General features: G+C 41.3%; 3 protein-coding genes across 3 annotated transcripts; 2 read left to right on the forward strand and 1 right to left on the reverse strand.

Annotated features, from left to right (window-relative positions):
- On the forward strand, nucleotides 1–1,815 carry LOC109469538 (high affinity copper uptake protein 1-like). Its single transcript, XM_019768070.1, has 2 exons — nucleotides 1–236; nucleotides 1,611–1,815. The coding sequence occupies exons 1-2, from the start codon at nucleotides 1–3 to the stop codon at nucleotides 1,813–1,815; spliced, it is 441 nt and encodes a 146-aa protein (XP_019623629.1).
- A 114-nt stretch (nucleotides 1,816–1,929) lies between these two features.
- Nucleotides 1,930–4,209, forward strand: LOC109469551 (probable low affinity copper uptake protein 2). Its single transcript, XM_019768083.1, has 2 exons — nucleotides 1,930–2,523; nucleotides 3,776–4,209. The coding sequence occupies exons 1-2, from the start codon at nucleotides 2,249–2,251 to the stop codon at nucleotides 3,945–3,947; spliced, it is 447 nt and encodes a 148-aa protein (XP_019623642.1). The 5' UTR covers nucleotides 1,930–2,248; the 3' UTR covers nucleotides 3,948–4,209.
- Nucleotides 4,183–19,004, reverse strand: LOC109469548 (solute carrier family 43 member 3-like). Its single transcript, XM_019768081.1, has 11 exons — nucleotides 18,960–19,004; nucleotides 15,160–15,206; nucleotides 13,118–13,194; nucleotides 12,749–12,841; nucleotides 10,217–10,437; nucleotides 9,408–9,574; nucleotides 8,421–8,648; nucleotides 8,043–8,188; nucleotides 7,614–7,687; nucleotides 7,221–7,344; nucleotides 4,183–6,215 (listed from the first exon to the last, which is right to left on the reverse strand). Exons 6-11 carry the CDS (start codon nucleotides 9,463–9,465, stop codon nucleotides 6,087–6,089), a joined length of 759 nt encoding a protein of 252 aa, XP_019623640.1. The 5' UTR covers nucleotides 9,466–9,574; nucleotides 10,217–10,437; nucleotides 12,749–12,841; nucleotides 13,118–13,194; nucleotides 15,160–15,206; nucleotides 18,960–19,004; the 3' UTR covers nucleotides 4,183–6,086.
- Nucleotides 19,005–19,010: the final 6 nt, after the last annotated feature.

Here is a 19,010-nt window from a genome sequence, read left to right on the forward strand (position 1 = left end):
ATGGATATGCCGATGTCCTTCTACTTCTCCAGCCGCGCTACCATACTGTTCCCCGGCTGGTCTGTGCAGGACGCGGTCGGTATGGTGTTCAGTGCGGCGGGGATCCTGTGTATCGCGGCTCTGGTGGAGGGACTGAAGCGGTCCGTGTGGTGGCTGGGGAGGAGAAGACAGGAAGGCCTCGTGGACGTGAGAAATGGCGGGCAACACCTGCAGACGTCTCAGCATTATAAACAAGGGTAAGTTCTAGCTAGCAGTTAAGGTAGTCGTTACCTACGAGTACTTCTGTTAAAACAGGAGGAGATAGGTTCAAGTTGGAAAGAATGCCGTTACGCCTCACAAAACTGGTAAAAAATAAACCACGGGTGTATTTTCGCGTTTGCCAATTAAGATAGATCGTTCTAGTGTTTGCGCAGACCCTTGTTGTTTATGTACGTTTGTTTAATGATTATTCTTGCCCCCTTTATTCGTGCCACTTGTTAGGAACGGCGCCCATGGGTTCCATGTACTATTCTTCTCAAAAAACCTTTTATCATTTGGTAAATTTTTCAAATATAATATTTTGTTTGTTGCCTGATCTGTTACAATTACGTCACTAAAATGGACTTCGGCCAGCTGCATATATTTCTGAAGCAATGCACGAACATTTTGTGAGTAAGGCCATGTTGATTTGATTATATGGTTGACATCCTCCAGGAGCCCCAAAACTGATACGCGCGTGCGAATAAAAAAAAGTTTTGCAAAAAAAAAAGTTCTTTTCATAATGAAATCTACGTGGTCATGAGGGTTGAGCAAATGGCACAGAATATGGTTTGGCGAATAATCTAGTCTTCAAGTTCATTTTTTTACAATTTCGTCTTTTTTCGTTTGATTTTGGCATTCTACGACATTGGTATAGTTTTTATTAATTTTTTTTAACTTATGGTAGATTTTTGCTCATTTTGCAACTGTTTTGTACGATTTACAGTATGGTTGAAAACTTTTTTTTTTTTGGAAACGGCCGAAAATTCATGCGCGCGCGGATGTCATCCATATAATCAAATCAACATGGCCTAACTGTCATCTAACGACACACGCTGTCACTTCACTTACACAGCGTCTTTTATTTGGTGTTTGGACAATTTCGACCATCCTCAACTAATCTTACGACAAACGTTAAAGTGACAACAAGCAAATATACACTTCCCTAAAGCTGGCAAAGAATTCCAGACGCAACTAATGTTTTTATTTTACATTTTGTCCTGTTCTGTAGATCTTATGGCAGCTGTAAATTTCGGAGATTAAATAATTAAAAGTGTCCAAATATTTCCAAAGACTGATAGAACTGACATGTTGAAATATTACAAAAACCGTTTGGAATCGTTCAAATTAATAATGTTTGTATATGGAGCAATAATTGAGTGTTTTGCTTATACATTGTCTTATGTGTCGATGGCAGCTTGAATATAAGTCTAAAACTTGAGTGTGCCGTTTTTGTCAATAGATGTTGCAATAAAAAAAATCGGAAGTTAAATGAAGTTGCTGGGCTCGCACGGTTGTGTGGCCCAATGACTATAGAAACGGAGAGGGGAGCTGACCTATGCCCAACTTTAATTTTGATGTTAACTTCACAGGTTGCTATACCACCTTGCCCAGTCCCTGCTGCATGTATTTGAGGTGGTTCTTGCCTACTGTCTGATGTTGGTGGTCATGACGTACAACGGCTGGCTGGCCATCGCAGTCTTCCTGGGTGCCGGCATCGGCTACCTCGTCTTCTCAGCAGACATGGGAGTCAGAGTGGAAACTGTGGATCCACTGACCAGTGAACAACGTCTGTGAGCTGCAAAAACTGGTCACTAGCGGAAAGTTTAAATGACCATGTTCAACATGGTGTTTTCACGCAATAAATGCTTTATAGTTCAAAATGGCGTGGGTTGACACGTTGGAATCGAGCAACAACATTAAAGTTAATGTGTGTCTTTTTTTTTTACCATCACAATAAGCGTTATATTATTTCCGTCGCAATAAACGTAAATATATGTCTAATACCTACCTAGGATTGCCACAATAGTGCCATAGGTTTTCGACCTGTAGGTCGTCCAGGAAGGGTAGTGATGACGTCACGCTTGGTTGATAAGTTAATACTACGTCAGGTGTCTGATCTCGAAGTGTGGGGAGGGGGGCAGAGTCCAAAATACAGCCAGGTCTGGAACGTCCGTGAGAGCAAGGTGTTTGTGTGAGAGAGAAAGAGACGAAGCTTGTTGCAGCAAAAATGGACATGCCGATGTCCTTCTACTGGTCTGACCAGGCCGTCATTTTGTTTGACGGCTGGTCTGTGCAGGATGCGACCGGCATGGCCTTCAGTGTACTCGCGATCATCTGTTTCGGCGCGCTGTTCGAGGGTCTGAAGCGGCTGGTGGGGTGGGTGGGGAAGGGGAAGGGGTTATGGGTCGACAGGGAGACACGGGACACGTCCGACCCGGAGGCCGAGGAGAGCACGCCGCTTCTCAGATCACCCCCGGACGTCGCTCTGACCAGGAAGAGGAAGTAAGTAGGTTGTACTTTACGTTTGTACGTCAACTGACAACTGAATATACTGTAATACCTGGATATTATTTATTATTATGGTACTAACGTTACATGTACCTTGACTGTGACATTACTTTGTTAAGCATAACAGAACAAGAACTAGTATGGGCAAAAAAATCTAGTACAATTCTCTGTAATGCTGAAGGAGATAAAATACAGGTAAATTTTGTTATGTGGTAGGTTTATATAAAAGCATGATGTAATGTCAGTGCTTCCATAGATTATACACAACGGCAGTGGACAATTCTATTGCCAATGTTACCGTTTTGTTTTGTGTTAAACATACTTCACACTGTAGTATCCACCGTGCACAATGCTTCGATACTTTTTTTACATGTTGGGATTACTCTGAACCTGGTCTTTCGCGTGACGTTTTGGCACCTTACCCACCTATATCCTACATGATTAAACACGACCTAAGCCAAAGTCTACCGACTTTTGGACCCAGAGCTCGAGTCGCTGCAGAAATGCGCGTTGCTGGCACATATCACACAGGGAGCCTAGTACATGCATGCCCCCTACAATATTGTTTTGGAACTGCATGGGATATTTTTGTCGGAAACTTTGATCGAGGATAACTCCAGTTTATAAGAACGAATGGATATTCCCGATTTGTGGCATGCAGTTAGCTTAGGGAGAGATTCTCATAATCAGATGAAAGTGGCCTACACGCCCCCTATGATATTTATGGAACTGCAGGGGTATTTTTTGTCGGAAACTTTGATCGAGGATAACTCCAATTTAAATGGATTTTACTGATTTGTGGCATGCAAGCAGCCTTGGAATAGATTCTCATAATCATATGAAAAAGAAATTATGCAACTCTTCCTTGTTTTTCGTTTGAACAGACAAAAGTCACCAAAACTAATGTTACGCTACCTCACTCAAAATCAGATATCTTTAATACTCTCCTTTCATGTCCTACCCAGTTATCAGTGTACGTTGGAAAATTCATATTTGAATCACTATAAAAGCGACATCATATTGTAAATAGCTGATATACCCCCTGAATTACAGAATGTAATAATACTCTTCCTAAGAAAACACAATAGATTAGCTTTAGTATCATTATGGACTAGCTTGTTAGAATCATATTTTAGTATTAGTTTGTGTATGTACCATTGTTGTTTCTTTGCCATACACAGTACCAGCTACAGTTGATTGATTGATTGATTGATTGATTGATTGATTCTCTTCGCTCCTGTTCCAGGTTACGGTACCACCTAGCCCAGTCCCTGCTGCATGTACTGCAGGTGGTGGGGGCCTACTGTCTGATGCTGGTGGTCATGACGTACAACGGCTGGCTGGCCATCGCAGTCTTCCTGGGCGCCGGCATCGGCTACCTCGTCTTCTTTGCAGACATGGAACTCAAACAAACGTGAAAAACTCAAGCCAAAAAATTTTACGACTCGCTTGTGTAACCTAGTTAGCTTTTGCTCATAATTACAAAAAAAGACTTCGCTAGTTCGGCAACCTGAGGAAAGACGAACCACTCCATAGCAGATAATCAGATACAAAGTCTGCGAAAGCTCCAAATATAAAGATAGCTTAAAATATCGCAAATAACATTACTTCAAATATATCTGTTTGTATAATAGAAGAGCCGAAACCATCATATGGCAGAAGCTTCCATAGATTTTATTTATAACTCTGTAATATAAACGATCCATTCGTGTTGTGATATATAATATTTTCTGGGGAGTACGACTAGTACTCCTCATTTTTTAGCAACCTTCAACTCAGGTGACTGTCTTCTATCTCTGGTTTAAAATACAGTCCAATATGAACTTTCAAGTACATGTAATATACAAAACTAGTACGAGTCTCTAGAAACAAATGTCACTAGATTTGAAAGTCAATCATTCAATCAAAATTCAGCGTATTTCTTCTACAGGAGAGGGGCCAGGAATTGTACCTGCGCAGTTTCTGTTATTATATTATAGAATTTTTTCTGGGACCAATTCTGGTCAGATTTTCCAGTTTTCTGCCAGGTAGACAAAAAGTATGTTTACTTTTGAAATCTAGACAAAACTTGTGACCTCGTTGTATACAGGTGTTATGTTCCATCTTTTGGGGATATGTACACCCCCTCAGCTACCTATAGGCGATTCCCAGCTGGAGGTTCAAAGGTCAGTGTTTGTTTATCTCTGATCGGCTGTAGCTCTTTAAAACAAAGCGTGTTTTCCCACAAACAGCAAGTAGACATGTTTAGCCACCCAGCGTAGCTTTCGGAGATTGAAATTTGTGGTAAGTGTATTTTGAAGCCTTGATGAATATGCCTGTTTTTGTACAAAAACCAAATGTCCTGGCCCCTCCCCTACACACATTTGAAGATGCGCTTTGATACCAATAATCATAATTTGTAGGACGCGTAATACGTTTTTAAACACGATTATACGTTGCTTATTAAGACAAGTACAGTCATCTCAACTCAGTACATATATTCCACAGTGGTCCCATGGTAGTTCATTGCACGAGGTTGGTCAGTACATGTACATGTACGTACTACACGGGCTACAACCCACATCATCAAAATGGCGGCAGCTAACCCTTCGAGCTAGGGCTTCCATAGTTCTTCAGTAAGTGTGTAACCTATCCTACATGAAAGATTGGAAAAAAATTCTCAGATGAAGCTTGGACGACATACGTCGTACGTACCGCCATTTTGATGACGCTGGTTGTCACCCTGTAACATAGGGCCACGACTTCAAATGTCTCTTGAACATCTCAATACTAACAGCAAAGTAGAAATATCAACATCTGTACCTGCTTCGAAATATTTTTTCTAAAGTTAAGTTTTTCTACCCTGAACAAAATGTACATAACATATCAGACAGCACCCGAGCTACCTGAATATTCATTCCATGTCCATTGCAACAAGTGTCGACATTACAAGAATGTACTATACTAGTAGTAGTAGCCACGCAGCACTATATACAGCTACTGTTATACATTGAAGTTCTGCGAATTTATCCCATTTTTATGACCAGTGAATATACAACAATGTACACCATCATTACAACATAATAACACCATCATTACAACATGATAACCACCAACATTTTACAAGAGTTACAAATAATATACAGAAGACTGTATGGATAGCCATTCGTGGTGGTGGCTATTGACTAGACATTTGTACCATTTGTACAAATCATTACACTGAGATCTGAATAAGAAGAGAGCTAAAAAATGTAGCACCAACGTAAGTAGATTGTCTGTGTTTCAACAGTTTGCTTCTGGAAATGTGTCCACCCGTATGATATGATTCACTCTTGTCTATCCTGAATTTTTCCTGCACGGCTACACAGTCATTCCTCCATTGCATCATACCATCTTTAACAAAAAATGTAGACAAATCTTTATATTGAAAATACTATTTAATTTTTCTTGTCCTTGGTATAAAAGTACCACCCCATGAATACGGAGAAGCCTGAGACCTTTACCCTGTGTGTTTTCAAAAACTGCAACCGTGTTTACAACTTCTATCGAGTTTTGCATGGCGGTAAACTATACACCTGTTACACTTTGGCTGGCGAGGGCAGCAGCGTCAGTGAATGGTTGCCATTGGCTGACCTTTGACATTTGCGCGCAAGGTACGCCGGTAAACCAAAGGCCACCAGGGACAGCAGTAGCAGCACAACATTGATCTGTAAGAAAAAGTGTCGGAACACAACATCAGATAAAGAATTTGTTGGCTCATTAAAAATTCTACGTTACGCTCACTCGGTGATTTATTCGGTGGTTATCGCACCTGACAAGGGATTATCTCACCATATACACCTCGGGGCGGGGCATTAACTCTTCATAACTATATACATATACAATTGCTATCCTTGGGTCTCTAAACTGTCAAAACGGACCAAGTATGTTGCCAATCTTAGCATAAATGTTTACCTAAATCAGGCCATGTTGATTTGATTATATGGATGATATCCGCGCGCGCATGAATTTTCGGCCGTTTCCAAAAAAGAAAAGTTTTCAACCATATTGTAAATCGTACAAAACAGTTGCAAATGAGCAAAGATATGCCGTAAGTTGCAAAAAAATATCTAAAAACCGTACCAATGTCGTAGAATGCCAAAATCAAACGAAAAAAGACGGAAATTTAAAGAAATGAAATACTAGTAGTAGATTATTCGCCAAACCATATTCTGCCTCATTTGTTCAACCGTCATGACCACGTAGATTTCATAATGAAAGCAACTTTTTTTTTGCAAAACTTTTTTTTTATTCGCACGCGCGCATCAGTTTTGGGGCTCCCAGAGGATGTCATCCATATAATCCAATCGGATTCCAAGGACGCATTAGTCATCACTCAACAGAAAGGGGGTCGGTATAGACTTCCTGGGCTTTTAATTCGGTGTCAATTGTCAATGCCCAACGTGTTTTGTCATTCGAAAATGATGGTGGCTACAAAGTGAGGTGTCTTGGCTGCCATCTCATTCGGGGGATGACGAACATGCAAATGAAACTGAACGGAGTAATTTTTGCATGTACTCATTTGCATATCCGTGATGAAACCGCGACCTGCGTAGACCTTCGTTGTGTTGGAATGCAAATAAGGACCCGCCCACCATGGCGGCGGAAGCACCGATAACATCGCGTGAATACGTTCTGCAGGCTCTACGTGGATACGTATAAAATACACTCACGTAAAACGGGTCTCCCCGCAGGGCACCCTCCATCAGTAGGAACGCAGGGTACATCAGTAGGTCCACCACGGCAGCCACCACGTACCCGATACCCATCAGCCGGCCGTGGTGAGATGGCGGGAATCTAGGAGAGAAAATTAAAGAGCACCATGTACCAAATCTTTGTGTTGAGCATGTTACTGTCCGAGCAAAGGTTGAACATATTTTCGAACGTTTTTTTAACGTTTTTATAAGTTTTGTCAGGATTTTGACCGCTTTTCTTTCTGTAAAGGTTACCGAAAGTGAATCTAAAAAATGACAAAACGTATAGAAAATCCGTAAAAACCGTCCACTTTTCGTGCAGCTCGTACATTTATACAATAATCGGATTAGTAAAAATACACGTGTACTTACATGATCGTGATGTACGCTGTATACGTAGAGTACAAGAAGCCTCTTAGGCCAATTAAAGCCACGAACCCAAGGATCTAAAAAATAAAACAAACATAACAATGTTAACGTTGAGCCTAAATGTAGCACTGTACGTGAATTAAAATAAGTATAAACGTGCAAAACATACAAGAGAAAAGAGAACCCTCCAATATTGCAAGAACATCCCAGAAAGATAACATGGTGTCAGAAGTGGGATTCGATTATCATCTAATTATCCTCAATATCCAATATGCAACACACTGATACTTGATGATACTTTTAAAAATGTGTAATGGAATCTGCAATTCAGCCGTTTGGCTGTGAGAGAGTCTCCCAGTTTGAATAAACAATTCATTCATTCACTGAATATGCATAATTCGGTGCGCATTTGAACCTACAAACATAGCTTACCTGGACTTGTATGACTGGAATGACGTCTGCAATGCACACAACAAGACCTAGACAACAAGTGAGGAAACTGGAAACTGCGCAGTTCTTAATTCTTCTGGACTGATCCTTCTGATCTACGTGCTCGTCTGGCAACTGGAGCTCCAGGGCTGCAGATGGTAGGGTTAGAGAACACTTGTCAGTTTACAGGGGAAAACACTTCTTAAAATATTTCATAGAGGCAGTTTCTATAGTTTTTGGTGTAGGAAAGTACAAATGAGTCATTCAGTCTGGTAAATTATTTGCGAACAGTCTTGTGAACAGTTCCACCAAACAGTGAAACCACACTAAAAAGGCAACGTAGTAGCCCACGAGGTTTACAACCTCGATCCTTCAACTCACCTCTCCTGTCGTGTTTCAGACTGTAGATCAGGTTGAAGTTGTAGTTGCTGTTGCTGTCCTGGTGAAGGGCCAGTCGATGGCCGATGTTCTGTATCCTGTAGTACATCATCAAGACGCTTGGCGCCGCTATTGGCTTCTTGCAGCCCCTGTCCATGACCCAACCGGACAGGGGTGCGAAGGGGAGCCCGACACCCTGGATGATGGCGAAGCAGCTCAGGTACCAGTTCACTGGGAAGAGAAGGAAACTAGGGGATCACTTTTGAACCTTTACCCGACAAACTTCTCTGTGCCATTTTAGCTAAATATAACAATGAGGTCTTTGCGCCAAATGTTGTTGAACAGATAGAGATACTCTGATACCGTGCCGTTTCTTCGCAAGTTGTACAAAACGACGTTATAATGGATTCATTCCTTGAACTAACAGACCTAGACTGGTGGTCTTTCAGTCGAAAATTCCTTGTGTCAGAAATTTCGTCCTTAGTGATTCTACCAACACAGGTGAACTTTCAAACTGAAAGCTATCATGTCTTTTATGTTTAGGCCACACCAAGTAAATTTTATGGATGACGTCCTTTGGAGACCCTAAATCTAATGCGAGAGGGCGAAAAAAAACAAGAAGGGCCCTAAAAAACAAGATGCCTAGATTAGAAATATACTAAGAGACGACAAATGTTAGGACACCAATTGAATGAGGTGACACAGTGTAACAAGCAAGAAGTCTTTTATTCATCATCAAAACAGCAATAAATCAGGTGGAACAGTGGACAGTGAAAAATTTTCTGTTCTGTTCCGACACCTCGCGTTACGGGTTTCACGTCAATCTGACGATTTGCGACACTGCCGTGACTTTGGTCATAGTTACAGGAAGCAAAATTTCTTGTGTTTTTTTTTTTCTAGGAAGAGGCCAAAATCAATGCGCGCGCGGACGTCATCCATAAAATTTACTTGGTGTGGCCTTATCCCGTGAAAATTAATAACACGCCTCACCTGATGAACCGAGGTCTCCAGACAGGACGTTGAGTTGTTGGTTCAAGATGGCGACCATGAAGAAGAACTTGAGCTGTAAGATGGAGAGCCAGACGAGCAGCCACAGGTAGTCCGGAGACAGGTACAGGGACCGGGCACTGGGCTCCGTCTGCACCTCTGTGGTCAACCTACGGCGGGTTCAGAACGCAACTTATTCCTCAGTTACGTGTCGTAGTATAGTCGACAAGCCTGGAAACTACTGGGGTCGTGTGGCGTAACGGCAGAGCGTTCGGCTCGGAACCAAGAGGTCCCGAGTTCGAATCCTGCAATGCCAACCGTGCACCGATCTTGTGCCTTTGGGACAGGCACGAATTTCCTCACTTTACTTTATGTCTGTTGTTCGTTCATGCGTTTGTCTGCGTTGGTGGCTCCATAAAAATATGTTGAGTGTGCCGTCGCCATATGCATCTTGTAATTAAATCTTGGAATAGAAAAAAATACTGGGCAGGGAAGCGCATTGGCTTTGTAACTGAAGCATTTCAGATGATGTACAGAAAATGGTTGAAGGGTCTTTAGCGTGGCCTTACAAAGTACTTCCTCTGGTGGAATTTTCGTCCAAGTGGAGAAATAATTTTCGAGGCTGAATGTCAATCTGTAACGTTACAATAATTCTGTTATCAAGGATGATGCTACATTTTGGTGCCATTGTCATTTCTATTGGCTTTATTTGGGTTTCCTGTCTGTTTGTAAACAGGATTATCAAAAGTGGTACTGACTTTTGCCTGCGGCTCTTGCCAGATTGAAATGTTTTGAACTCCAGTCGTCCTTACCATTGGTCCTTGGAGCCCTTCCTGTACACAGAGTTGGACGACGACTTTTCCGACGACCCGCCGGAGTAGGATTCTCCCAGGGACGTGTCCTCTGACCCCCGCGCCGGCGGGAGAATGGGCTCGTCCGGCGTCAGGAAAATGGCGCTGAGAAACTGTATGACGGCCCCGCCGGTCCACAGGTAGAACAGGACGTGGATGCTGAACCCACGCTCGTACAGTTTCTGTAACAGTGGAGCTGATTGGTTAATCATACAGATCTGTACACTTTTTTGACGATCCCATCCCTCTCTGGGAAACGCGGGGCATTATGGGTAAATGAAGGGGCGTTATGGGTAAAAATCGATGGGCAAGCAGCTTGCTGAGGGCCTGCAAGCCCTTTTTCGTAAGGCGTAATCAGGCCTTTTTAGCCTTCGTAATACGTAGGCGGCCGTCCAAAATCATCGTAATTCGTAATCGGTACATTAGCCGTAACGCGTAATTGGTCGTTTTTATTCTCCGTAAAGCGTAATCAGTTACTTTTATGCGACGTAAAGCATAATCCATGAGATCATAATAGCGTAGGCTGATTTCAAAATGGTCCAATCCACAACCGGTAATGCCGTCCAGTCAAAATTTAGGTCTCAAAATGCTGGAAATAGTGTTTCAGAGGGGTTATAAATTCAAAATTTCCCCTATAGCACGCTCGCGCCTGCGGCGCTCGCTGACGGTCGCCTTCAAGCGCCCGAAATCTTGCCCCCCCCCCCAATCAAAATTTCTAATCTCGGTGTTTGTGTATGGCGCGCTCGGAACTCGCTGATCGGCTTCACCTATCGCCCGGTGCCTTCGGCAGCCACCGGTTCGAACCCGATTTCGCCTGATTTTGTCACCCGCCAGAACTTGTCTTCACTCCAAAAAACTCCCGGATCTACCGCCTATGCGCCAATCAACACAAAGGCAATAGTTCTGACGTAGAAATATTAGTTGCTGTGTTTTAGACGGTCGGGAATCCTCATGATTTAACGTAATTCGTAATCAGCTCTGAGAATTTAACGTAATTCGTAATCGGCGGCGCAAATTTAGCGTAATTCGTAATCAATACCCCCCTTGCAGGCCCTCCTTGCTGTGGCCTGGTTTATTATTTTAGCTGCCGAATCTCTCGTCCAGTACGCAAATTGAGGACAACGGAGATTCGGCAGTTAAAAAAGATTTGATAAGCAGTCTAAACTTTCTTTAGCGAAAGCGCTTTCGATATGCTTAAAATGAGGTAAATTATAACTTAACCAGAAAGATAACATTTGCAAAGCGAAAGCCATAATGTTTACCGTCGCATATGGTCTGCTCTATTAATTCTTACTCAAACACATTCATATATATGGTGACAGGCGTCTAAATCCCTCCTGCTATAAAATTGCAACATGATGTAACCAGTTACCATGGTGACAGAAGTCTGGTCCAGGTCATTGACCTTATTTGTTTGAAGAAGAAGAAGAGGGAACAGAGCAAAAACAATATGGTCTCATTCGGTAAACATAAACATTCAGCCCTAGACTTTTAGATATTTGTTAGGGATACATTCTGTTGCTGTGTCCTTCACTTCTTGTGTCAACATGTTGGGTGTATATCAATGCAAGGAGCTTTAAATTCAATTGTATTTTATTTTGCTTTTTAACCTCCTTGATCAAGGCAAGCGAAAGATAAAATAACAACATTACGGCCATGGCCGAACGACAGATGTCCATTTAATGTGAGCAGGTCTAATAATGGTAAAACAATAACACAATGTTTTATCGCAGTTAAGTGAGTCAAGGACGTAGAATGTCCTTGCGTGAACTGGGTACTGAAACATCCCCCCCCCCAAAAAAACAAAAACACACACACAAAAGGACCGTCCTTCGTCTCACGTCGTCAAGGAGACACGTGATTTATCGAGCAATCGCGATGAATTATAGATAAGTTGATAATTTACAAGGTCAAATGATACATAACAACATAGTTCATCTTTGTCCGCGAGCTGTAGTAATTACCTGTCGTCCGACCGTTTCTGTGGCTTAGGAATGTGAACAAAAGCTCCAGCGAAGTGAATTAATGTTCACATTCAATAGCGTGTCTGGCTCCATGGCAACGCAAGATGACGGACGGCCCCATTAGAAAATTGTGTGGAGGGGGGGGGCATGTGTCATTACCCTATTCATGATATACTTTTTTATACCGTTGTGCTGTTGCTGTTGTTTTTGTTGGTTTTTTTTTTGCCATTTTTTTTGTGTACATTTTTTCGAAACTTTCAAACCGTTCTTCTAGTCCTATCCCACCCAACACACTCTATTTGGATCCGCCCCCAAAACAACCTGATGTCTGGATAATGTCACAAGACGTGGAAGTTTATCAGGTTTGACAAGTTCTATCCCCGGGCTTTTTTGTTGCATATCAATAATATTGTCATTTCAAGGTAGCACCTAGAACTGTGCTGAACTGTGGAGTTAGTGTCTCTTAGCGTCGTACTACAATCTTAGATACGGAACTCACAATACAATGCGTCATTGGTAAACAACTCACCGAAAAGACGAAAAACACAGTGCACGAACTGGCAAAAAGTCCACTTAACGTCCCAAGGACCAGCGCTCTGTTCTGACTGTACAAGTTAGCCACCTGAAGGGGGAGGGAAAAAACAGAAACGACAACGTCAAATCTATTTCAGAGTTACGATGTACACGCTTCTATTTTCATTCCGTTTTTCCTTACGAGTAAGAGGCACCATGTAGGACATGACTACTTTGACGGTTATAGCATAAAACATGAACTATCTCTCTAACAGTTAACATGAATTAGCAATTACATATTCCCAACAAGAGCGTACATGAAAGCGCTTTCATTATATATGAGTTTGCAATAAATTGAATGCAAAAATATGTAAAAAAAACTCACCTGTAGCTGTGCGACAAGGATGGTAAGCGCGACTGCGCCGCTGAGTGACGTAGCCAGAAACAAAAAGTGTGGAGTTTCTGCGAACGCGAGACAAAAAAGACATAAATTAGCCTGAGAGGGCAAAAAGCAGACGGAAAGTTTCAGGACCAAGTCTAGACTCCAATGTAGTCCGACGATCTGAGTTTGGCCCACGGCGTGTACATTGTATGTACATGTGCATGGATTCGGGTGGGTCAAGTCTCATCTCTGCATTTTACTACCATTTTTGTTCACTTTTATCATTTGGCGTGGCTTTCAAACGTTCAACGGATTATGCAAAGCTCAAAGGATACTTCGTGGTAGAACAGCACGACAGTGTGATGATTTTTCCCTTGGTATGACATTTTTGTAATTTTTTAAGGAGTAACATTTTGTAACCATGCAGAGATCAGACATAACCCACCCGACGTGACATGTTAACATTGAGCAGTAGAGACAGATTCAAACTTAAACAATGAGGGGGGGGGGCATACAAGGGATTGAGCACCAATGATGTACAGAGATGGTGATATCAACATTGCAAGGTTTGTCCGAGTTGAACATTTGTTGTTAGCTTCAGTTAATTTTTGAAAACCTTTCTTTCTTTCTGTCTTTTTCTTTCTTTCTTTCTTTCTTTTTCTTTCTTTATTTCTTTCTCTCTTTCTTTTTCCTTCTTTCCTTTTCTCTTTCCTTCTTTCTTTTTTTTTAAATGAGCACTGGAAGCAGACCCACCGTATATGTCGAAAAGGGGCGTTGTCAAACTTCCTATATATAAACATTATCTCGGCAAACCTTTCTTACTATTGATGCCACCTCATGCGATATCATCAGATGTCACATCCCAAACGGAGGGTAGTCGGTCCATGTGTTAGAGTGGAAACATGGAGTGCAATTTAGAATCTTTTTCTTCTGCTGTGTCGAACTTTGACGCGTTCTTTGCCAGAGATAACATGTGGTGATGGCACTTAAGTCTGACACATGTCACGAGCATCCTCCTTTGCATGTCCTGTAATAAGCCAAATGTTCTTCTGTTAAGCCATAGCAAGTTTATCTTATGAATGACATCTGCGCGCGCATTGTATATTGATTTTTGCCCCCCCCCCCAAAAAAGAAAATGTCTCCCCTTCCAGACGTTAAATCTTACTTTTTGTTTGTTGGCATTTCGTATGCAATTTGGTTAAAATCTCCCCATCTAAAAAGGCTGTATTTGGCTGATAGGCTTAGAAAATCATGAAGTATTATTCTAAAGATTACAAATGATTTTATCATATAAAACATTCTTCCATTGTCAGCGTCATTCATTTTCTATAACGTTTGCATCCTTCGAGTCGCGCTATCGCATTAGATTTGAGGTGCCCGAAGGATGTCATCCATAAGCCTTACTTGCTGTGGCCTAATGATGTTGATAAACAGAATTTGGGTGCGAGGTGTTTCCGTAACCCGTTGTCTTTCCCGGCCAAGAGGCGCTTGTCCTGTCGGCACCTATCATAACAAAACCGCAGGAGAAAGGCTGCGATGCCGCCTGAACCAATACATATTCTATTTTAATAACCGACCAAACGTCTAAGAGGATCAACAAATAGATCCGTCATTTTTGTTTTGTTTTTTCTGGGAAGCCAAACTAAACACGACAAAATTCCATGGGGTCTAGGCCGGAATGCATTTGCAGAATCGTGTACAGGTAGAAGTTTGAAAATACTTTCAAACGGTACCCAAAGAAGGATCCGCTCTTGAGTCGTTGCCAATAAATTGCAGGTGTACATGTATGTATTCATTTCCTGCGACGACACAACCTTTCCTTTGCGGTTTTATACGATTTAGTCAAAACGATTCGAATCAGCACAGTTAATCCCCTCCTTCTGTCTCCTATATGATTAAAGGGAAAGCATTATAAGAAAGACGACAAAAACCGTGTGCCAGGGCACTGAGTCTCTCGGTTAGAGTGAGTCCAAACAGGAATTTTCAACAATGATTCACTGCACGTTACCTTATGAATCCAACGACAATGGTCACGCTGAACTTACCCTGGGTCGTAAAGGCAAAACATAGAGTCGACAGCCCGTACAGGATACTAGACAGCCCGAACAGAACACAAGGCGAGAATACGTTAGAATTTTTCTTGTTTTTCAGAATGGGTAGGTGGTATAAATGATGGAAAATCTGTGTAAGTCAATTGGTTTATTATTGCCAGATTGGTACATAGAGACACTAAAAGAACATTGCATCCAAATCACACAAAGGTAAAAATGACTGAACTGCATAATTTTTGTTGAAAAATCAAATAGATCAGATCCACAAGTGACAGGAGGCCTAGATAGAAGAAATACTGAAATCATCGCACAAGAAAACTCTTGCGAAATTGATATAGTAGCACATACACCGAACCTAAATATTGAGACATGGAATATTCAAAATCATAAAATGTTGATGTGTGCGATCTTGTTTGTGTACCTGTTAACAAAAGAAGAAAATATCAATTATACATTTTTATAATTCTTTTATTTGGATGGGAAATGAATTCCAACTTTTGTTTCAATATTTTGTGTATTTCGTGACAGAAAATGTGAACGAACGAGAGCACATGTCAAGCACTGTGGTAGCTCGACATGTAAAACATATCAGAAATCATATGGAAATTCAAATACACTTGCTTCTTCAGTTTGGTATCAGGGCAGCTTCCAATGACTTACGATTCGTCGAACACACACACAGTTTGGTCTTCATTTTGCTAATAACAAGGATATCATTTTATAGCTCATAATTATTGCTTCAAGTTTAGGCCTGCTTTGTGCAGTCAGACGTTTTATCAAAACGCAACATTGGTGTCTTCCTACTTGAACGGACGTCGTATACTTTTTTCCATGAGAGTGAAAATCATGGCTGGAGCTTTAACTAAAAACCATGATGTGCATATGATATTCAAAATTTTTAAAGATTTAAAGAAGACAATTTGAAAAGAACATTGATAATAACAGTGCGTGATCAAGTTTCATCCAACAACGTCAATCGTCAGAACTCATAAAATATACTAAAGAGCACAAATGATAATGCATCAAAGACAACAATAAAACATATAAAGCAATAAAAATAACGTGTTACCGGCTGTATGTTACCGGTTGCTGTGCTTGTGCTAGTCGATGTGCTAGGCCACTCAGAGAGACCTAGGTTGAGAGAATGGTTTGAAAACATTTGTTCAGATCTAATATCCAAGTTGTCTGTACATATACCTAGAATATATGAAAAGGGTCTGTTAAAAAAAGCACTATCCCGAAGACACGCCTACATTTGATTGACAAACATTTGATTCCGCTCTCTTATTGGACAAATGTAATTAGTTGACTTTTTTTGAGGGCACCGTTTTTTTTAAACTTAATTATGGGTTTCAATGGTTTGACTGCCAGAGATCAAAGTCACTTTAAATTTGTGGTCAAACAAATAGAAAACAATGTAGCTAAGGTTACGAATTGTATCCAGAGGCAACTTGCAAATGCAATTTTCAAGATCAACCCAAGACTCCTTGAGAGCCACCGCTTTGAATTTGTCCAATGGTTGTTTGCGAAATTATGTGCTGTGTAATTGATTTGGAGGGTACTTTGGGGGGGCTTCAAGAATAACATGTTACCGGCTGTTGTGCTTGTGCACGTGCTAGTCGACGTGCTACGCAACTCAGACCTAGGTTGAGAGAATGGTTTAAAAACAATTCTTTACAGCTAAGATGTTGTATGTTACGGTATAATATAACTTCTGCATAGTCCAGACTCAATGTCAAGTTGACAAAACAATTCCGCTTTGAGATTCAGTAAAACACTCAGTAGTATCTACAGAACCAGAATAGTCGCTTCTGCTCTTTAAATTTTTATGTGGTCACATCGGGACCTTTAAGTGGTCTGAATCCTGGACCCCTGGATTCTATATCTAGGCCAAACAAACAAACAAACAAACAAACAAACAAACAAACCACTAACCATCAAGCCACAAGATGTCCCATTTATATTATCTAATCCTGGGGGACAAAAGTTCGATTTGTTGCAAATGCACAGGAATGTGCGCTGCGAATGCCCTGAGGCGAATGCCCTAAAAACTATATGTTTGTTGTCTGCGCAATACAAACTTTTCGAAATGGTCTCATTTCTCTTCTTTTTTTTTTTTTTGCCCGGAAAAGTATCACCTCAACTCAAAATAGATAAGTATCGTTGTTTTCCAAGTGCTTGAGAACTCAGTTGGAGCAGTTGTGGAAAAATTGAAAACGTTATTTTGTTATTGCAACACCTGGCAAGCCTGAAATTGCCCTTCCGACACAGTTCACTTGATGTGTTCATATTTATCATCCCTACACCCTGTCATTTAAATGGCAGGGACCGGGAGGGGCCCAAAACTGACGTGACAAAGCCTGGGACAGAGCCAACTAGATCCTACCGTGGCCGACAAGAACAAAATTTTACACCGCAACTTTTGGTGTTTTACACCGCAACTTTTGGTGTTTTACACCGCAACTTTTGGTGTTTTACACGGCAACTTTGGGTGTTTTACACTGCAACTTCTGCTGTGTTTTACACTGCAACTTTTGCTGTGTTTTACACTGCAAGTTTTGGTGTTTTACACTGCAACTTTTGCTGTGTTTTACACTGCAACTTTTGCTGCCATCTTTGTCACCTTTGACCTGACAGGGGGACCGTCCATTATAAAAGGGGAGGGGTGTAAGTTTTCCACACAGCAAAAGTTGCAGTATAAAACACAGCAAAAGTTGCAGTGTAAAACACCAAAAGTTGCAGTGTAAAACACCGAAAGTTGCAGTGTAAAACACAGCAAAAGTTGCAGTGTAAAACACAGCAAAAGTTGCAGTGTAAAACACAGAAAAAGTTGCAGTGTAAAACACCAAAAGTTGCAGTGTAAAACACCAAAAGCTGCGGTATAAAACACCAAAAGTTGCGGTGTAAAATTTTGTACTTGTCGGCCACGGTAAGATCCTATCTGGTCACTGGAAGCCTTGAGATATTCGCGGTAGTCTTGTATCCGTCGTTTTTAATTTGCCCACTCCACCACGAAATTATCGCAACGTAAGCACACCAGATTTTCTCTCAGAAATGTACTGTCTGATCGAACAACGCGTTAGCGCCTTTCCCCCTTACCGCGAAATTTACGGTTCTATTAGTTTACGGACTCCTGTGCAAACAGCTCGTATGGAATACTGGTACTTCAGTCCTAGAGAAGGTACCAGTTGAGAAAAAATTATTCTGTAACAAAATAGAAGTAGTGTACAGGACATTGTAGTCGAAACAAATATATTGTCGTCACTGTATGGCAACGCCTGGACCAATGTGAAAACGTATTAGAGGTACAAAAATACAAAAACCAACAAATCCTCTTGACTGTAGGCAAAAAAAGGTCAAAATGGGTTTTTAAGTATCTTTGTTCTTCATCTTCCCAGGCTGATTTCTGAACACAATAACTACACCAAAACAACAGAGAGACCATAAAGTCTGGGTCACACTTTTGCGATTTTTTGATGCAATTTACGAATTACGATTCAAGTATATAAATACTGTGTGTGTTTCGGTATTCTAGGTTGTACGCAAAAGTTTTAAATTGTTCGCACCTAGAATGCCCTTAAACTCGAAGCACTGCGCCAACTGTAAAACTTCTTTTTCGATTTAAACTCGAGATGGAGTATGAATGTTTTGCTGCGAACAATTTGAGACGCTGTTCTGGAGTGACTTTTAAGTCACCTTAAAAATTCACGTCATGGTATCCAAAACATTGCAAAGGTGTGACCTGGGACTGAAAACGTCGCCAGTTCCGTCCTAAGATGTTATCTGTTCCTCACCTGCAGAAAATCTGTGTCTTCCGCGCTCCAAACCTGTCCCAAGATGATGCC

Source organism: Branchiostoma belcheri, unplaced genomic scaffold, assembly GCF_001625305.1.
Source record: "Branchiostoma belcheri isolate BF01 breed outbred unplaced genomic scaffold, Haploidv18h27 scaffold207, whole genome shotgun sequence".
NCBI lineage: Eukaryota > Metazoa > Chordata > Leptocardii > Amphioxiformes > Branchiostomatidae > Branchiostoma > Branchiostoma belcheri.

Excerpts from the sequence above, each read along its gene's own strand:
- LOC109469551 (XM_019768083.1), top strand. The coding sequence starts at position 2,249 with ATGGACATGCCGATGTCCTTCTACTGGTCTGACCAGGCCGTCATTTTG. Across the intron at positions 2,524-3,775 it reads GCTCTGACCAGGAAGAGGAA|GTTACGGTACCACCTAGCCC; the intron begins GTAAGTAGGTTG and ends CTCCTGTTCCAG.
- LOC109469538 (XM_019768070.1), top strand. The coding sequence starts at position 1 with ATGGATATGCCGATGTCCTTCTACTTCTCCAGCCGCGCTACCATACTG. Across the intron at positions 237-1,610 it reads TCTCAGCATTATAAACAAGG|GTTGCTATACCACCTTGCCC; the intron begins GTAAGTTCTAGC and ends TTAACTTCACAG.
- LOC109469548 (XM_019768081.1), bottom strand. The coding sequence starts at position 9,465 with ATGGTCGCCATCTTGAACCAACAACTCAACGTCCTGTCTGGAGACCTC. Across the intron at positions 8,189-8,420 it reads TCTGAAACACGACAGGAGAG|CCCTGGAGCTCCAGTTGCCA; the intron begins GTGAGTTGAAGG and ends TACCATCTGCAG. Across the intron at positions 7,345-7,613 it reads ACAGCGTACATCACGATCAT|ATTCCCGCCATCTCACCACG; the intron begins GTAAGTACACGT and ends TTTCTCTCCTAG.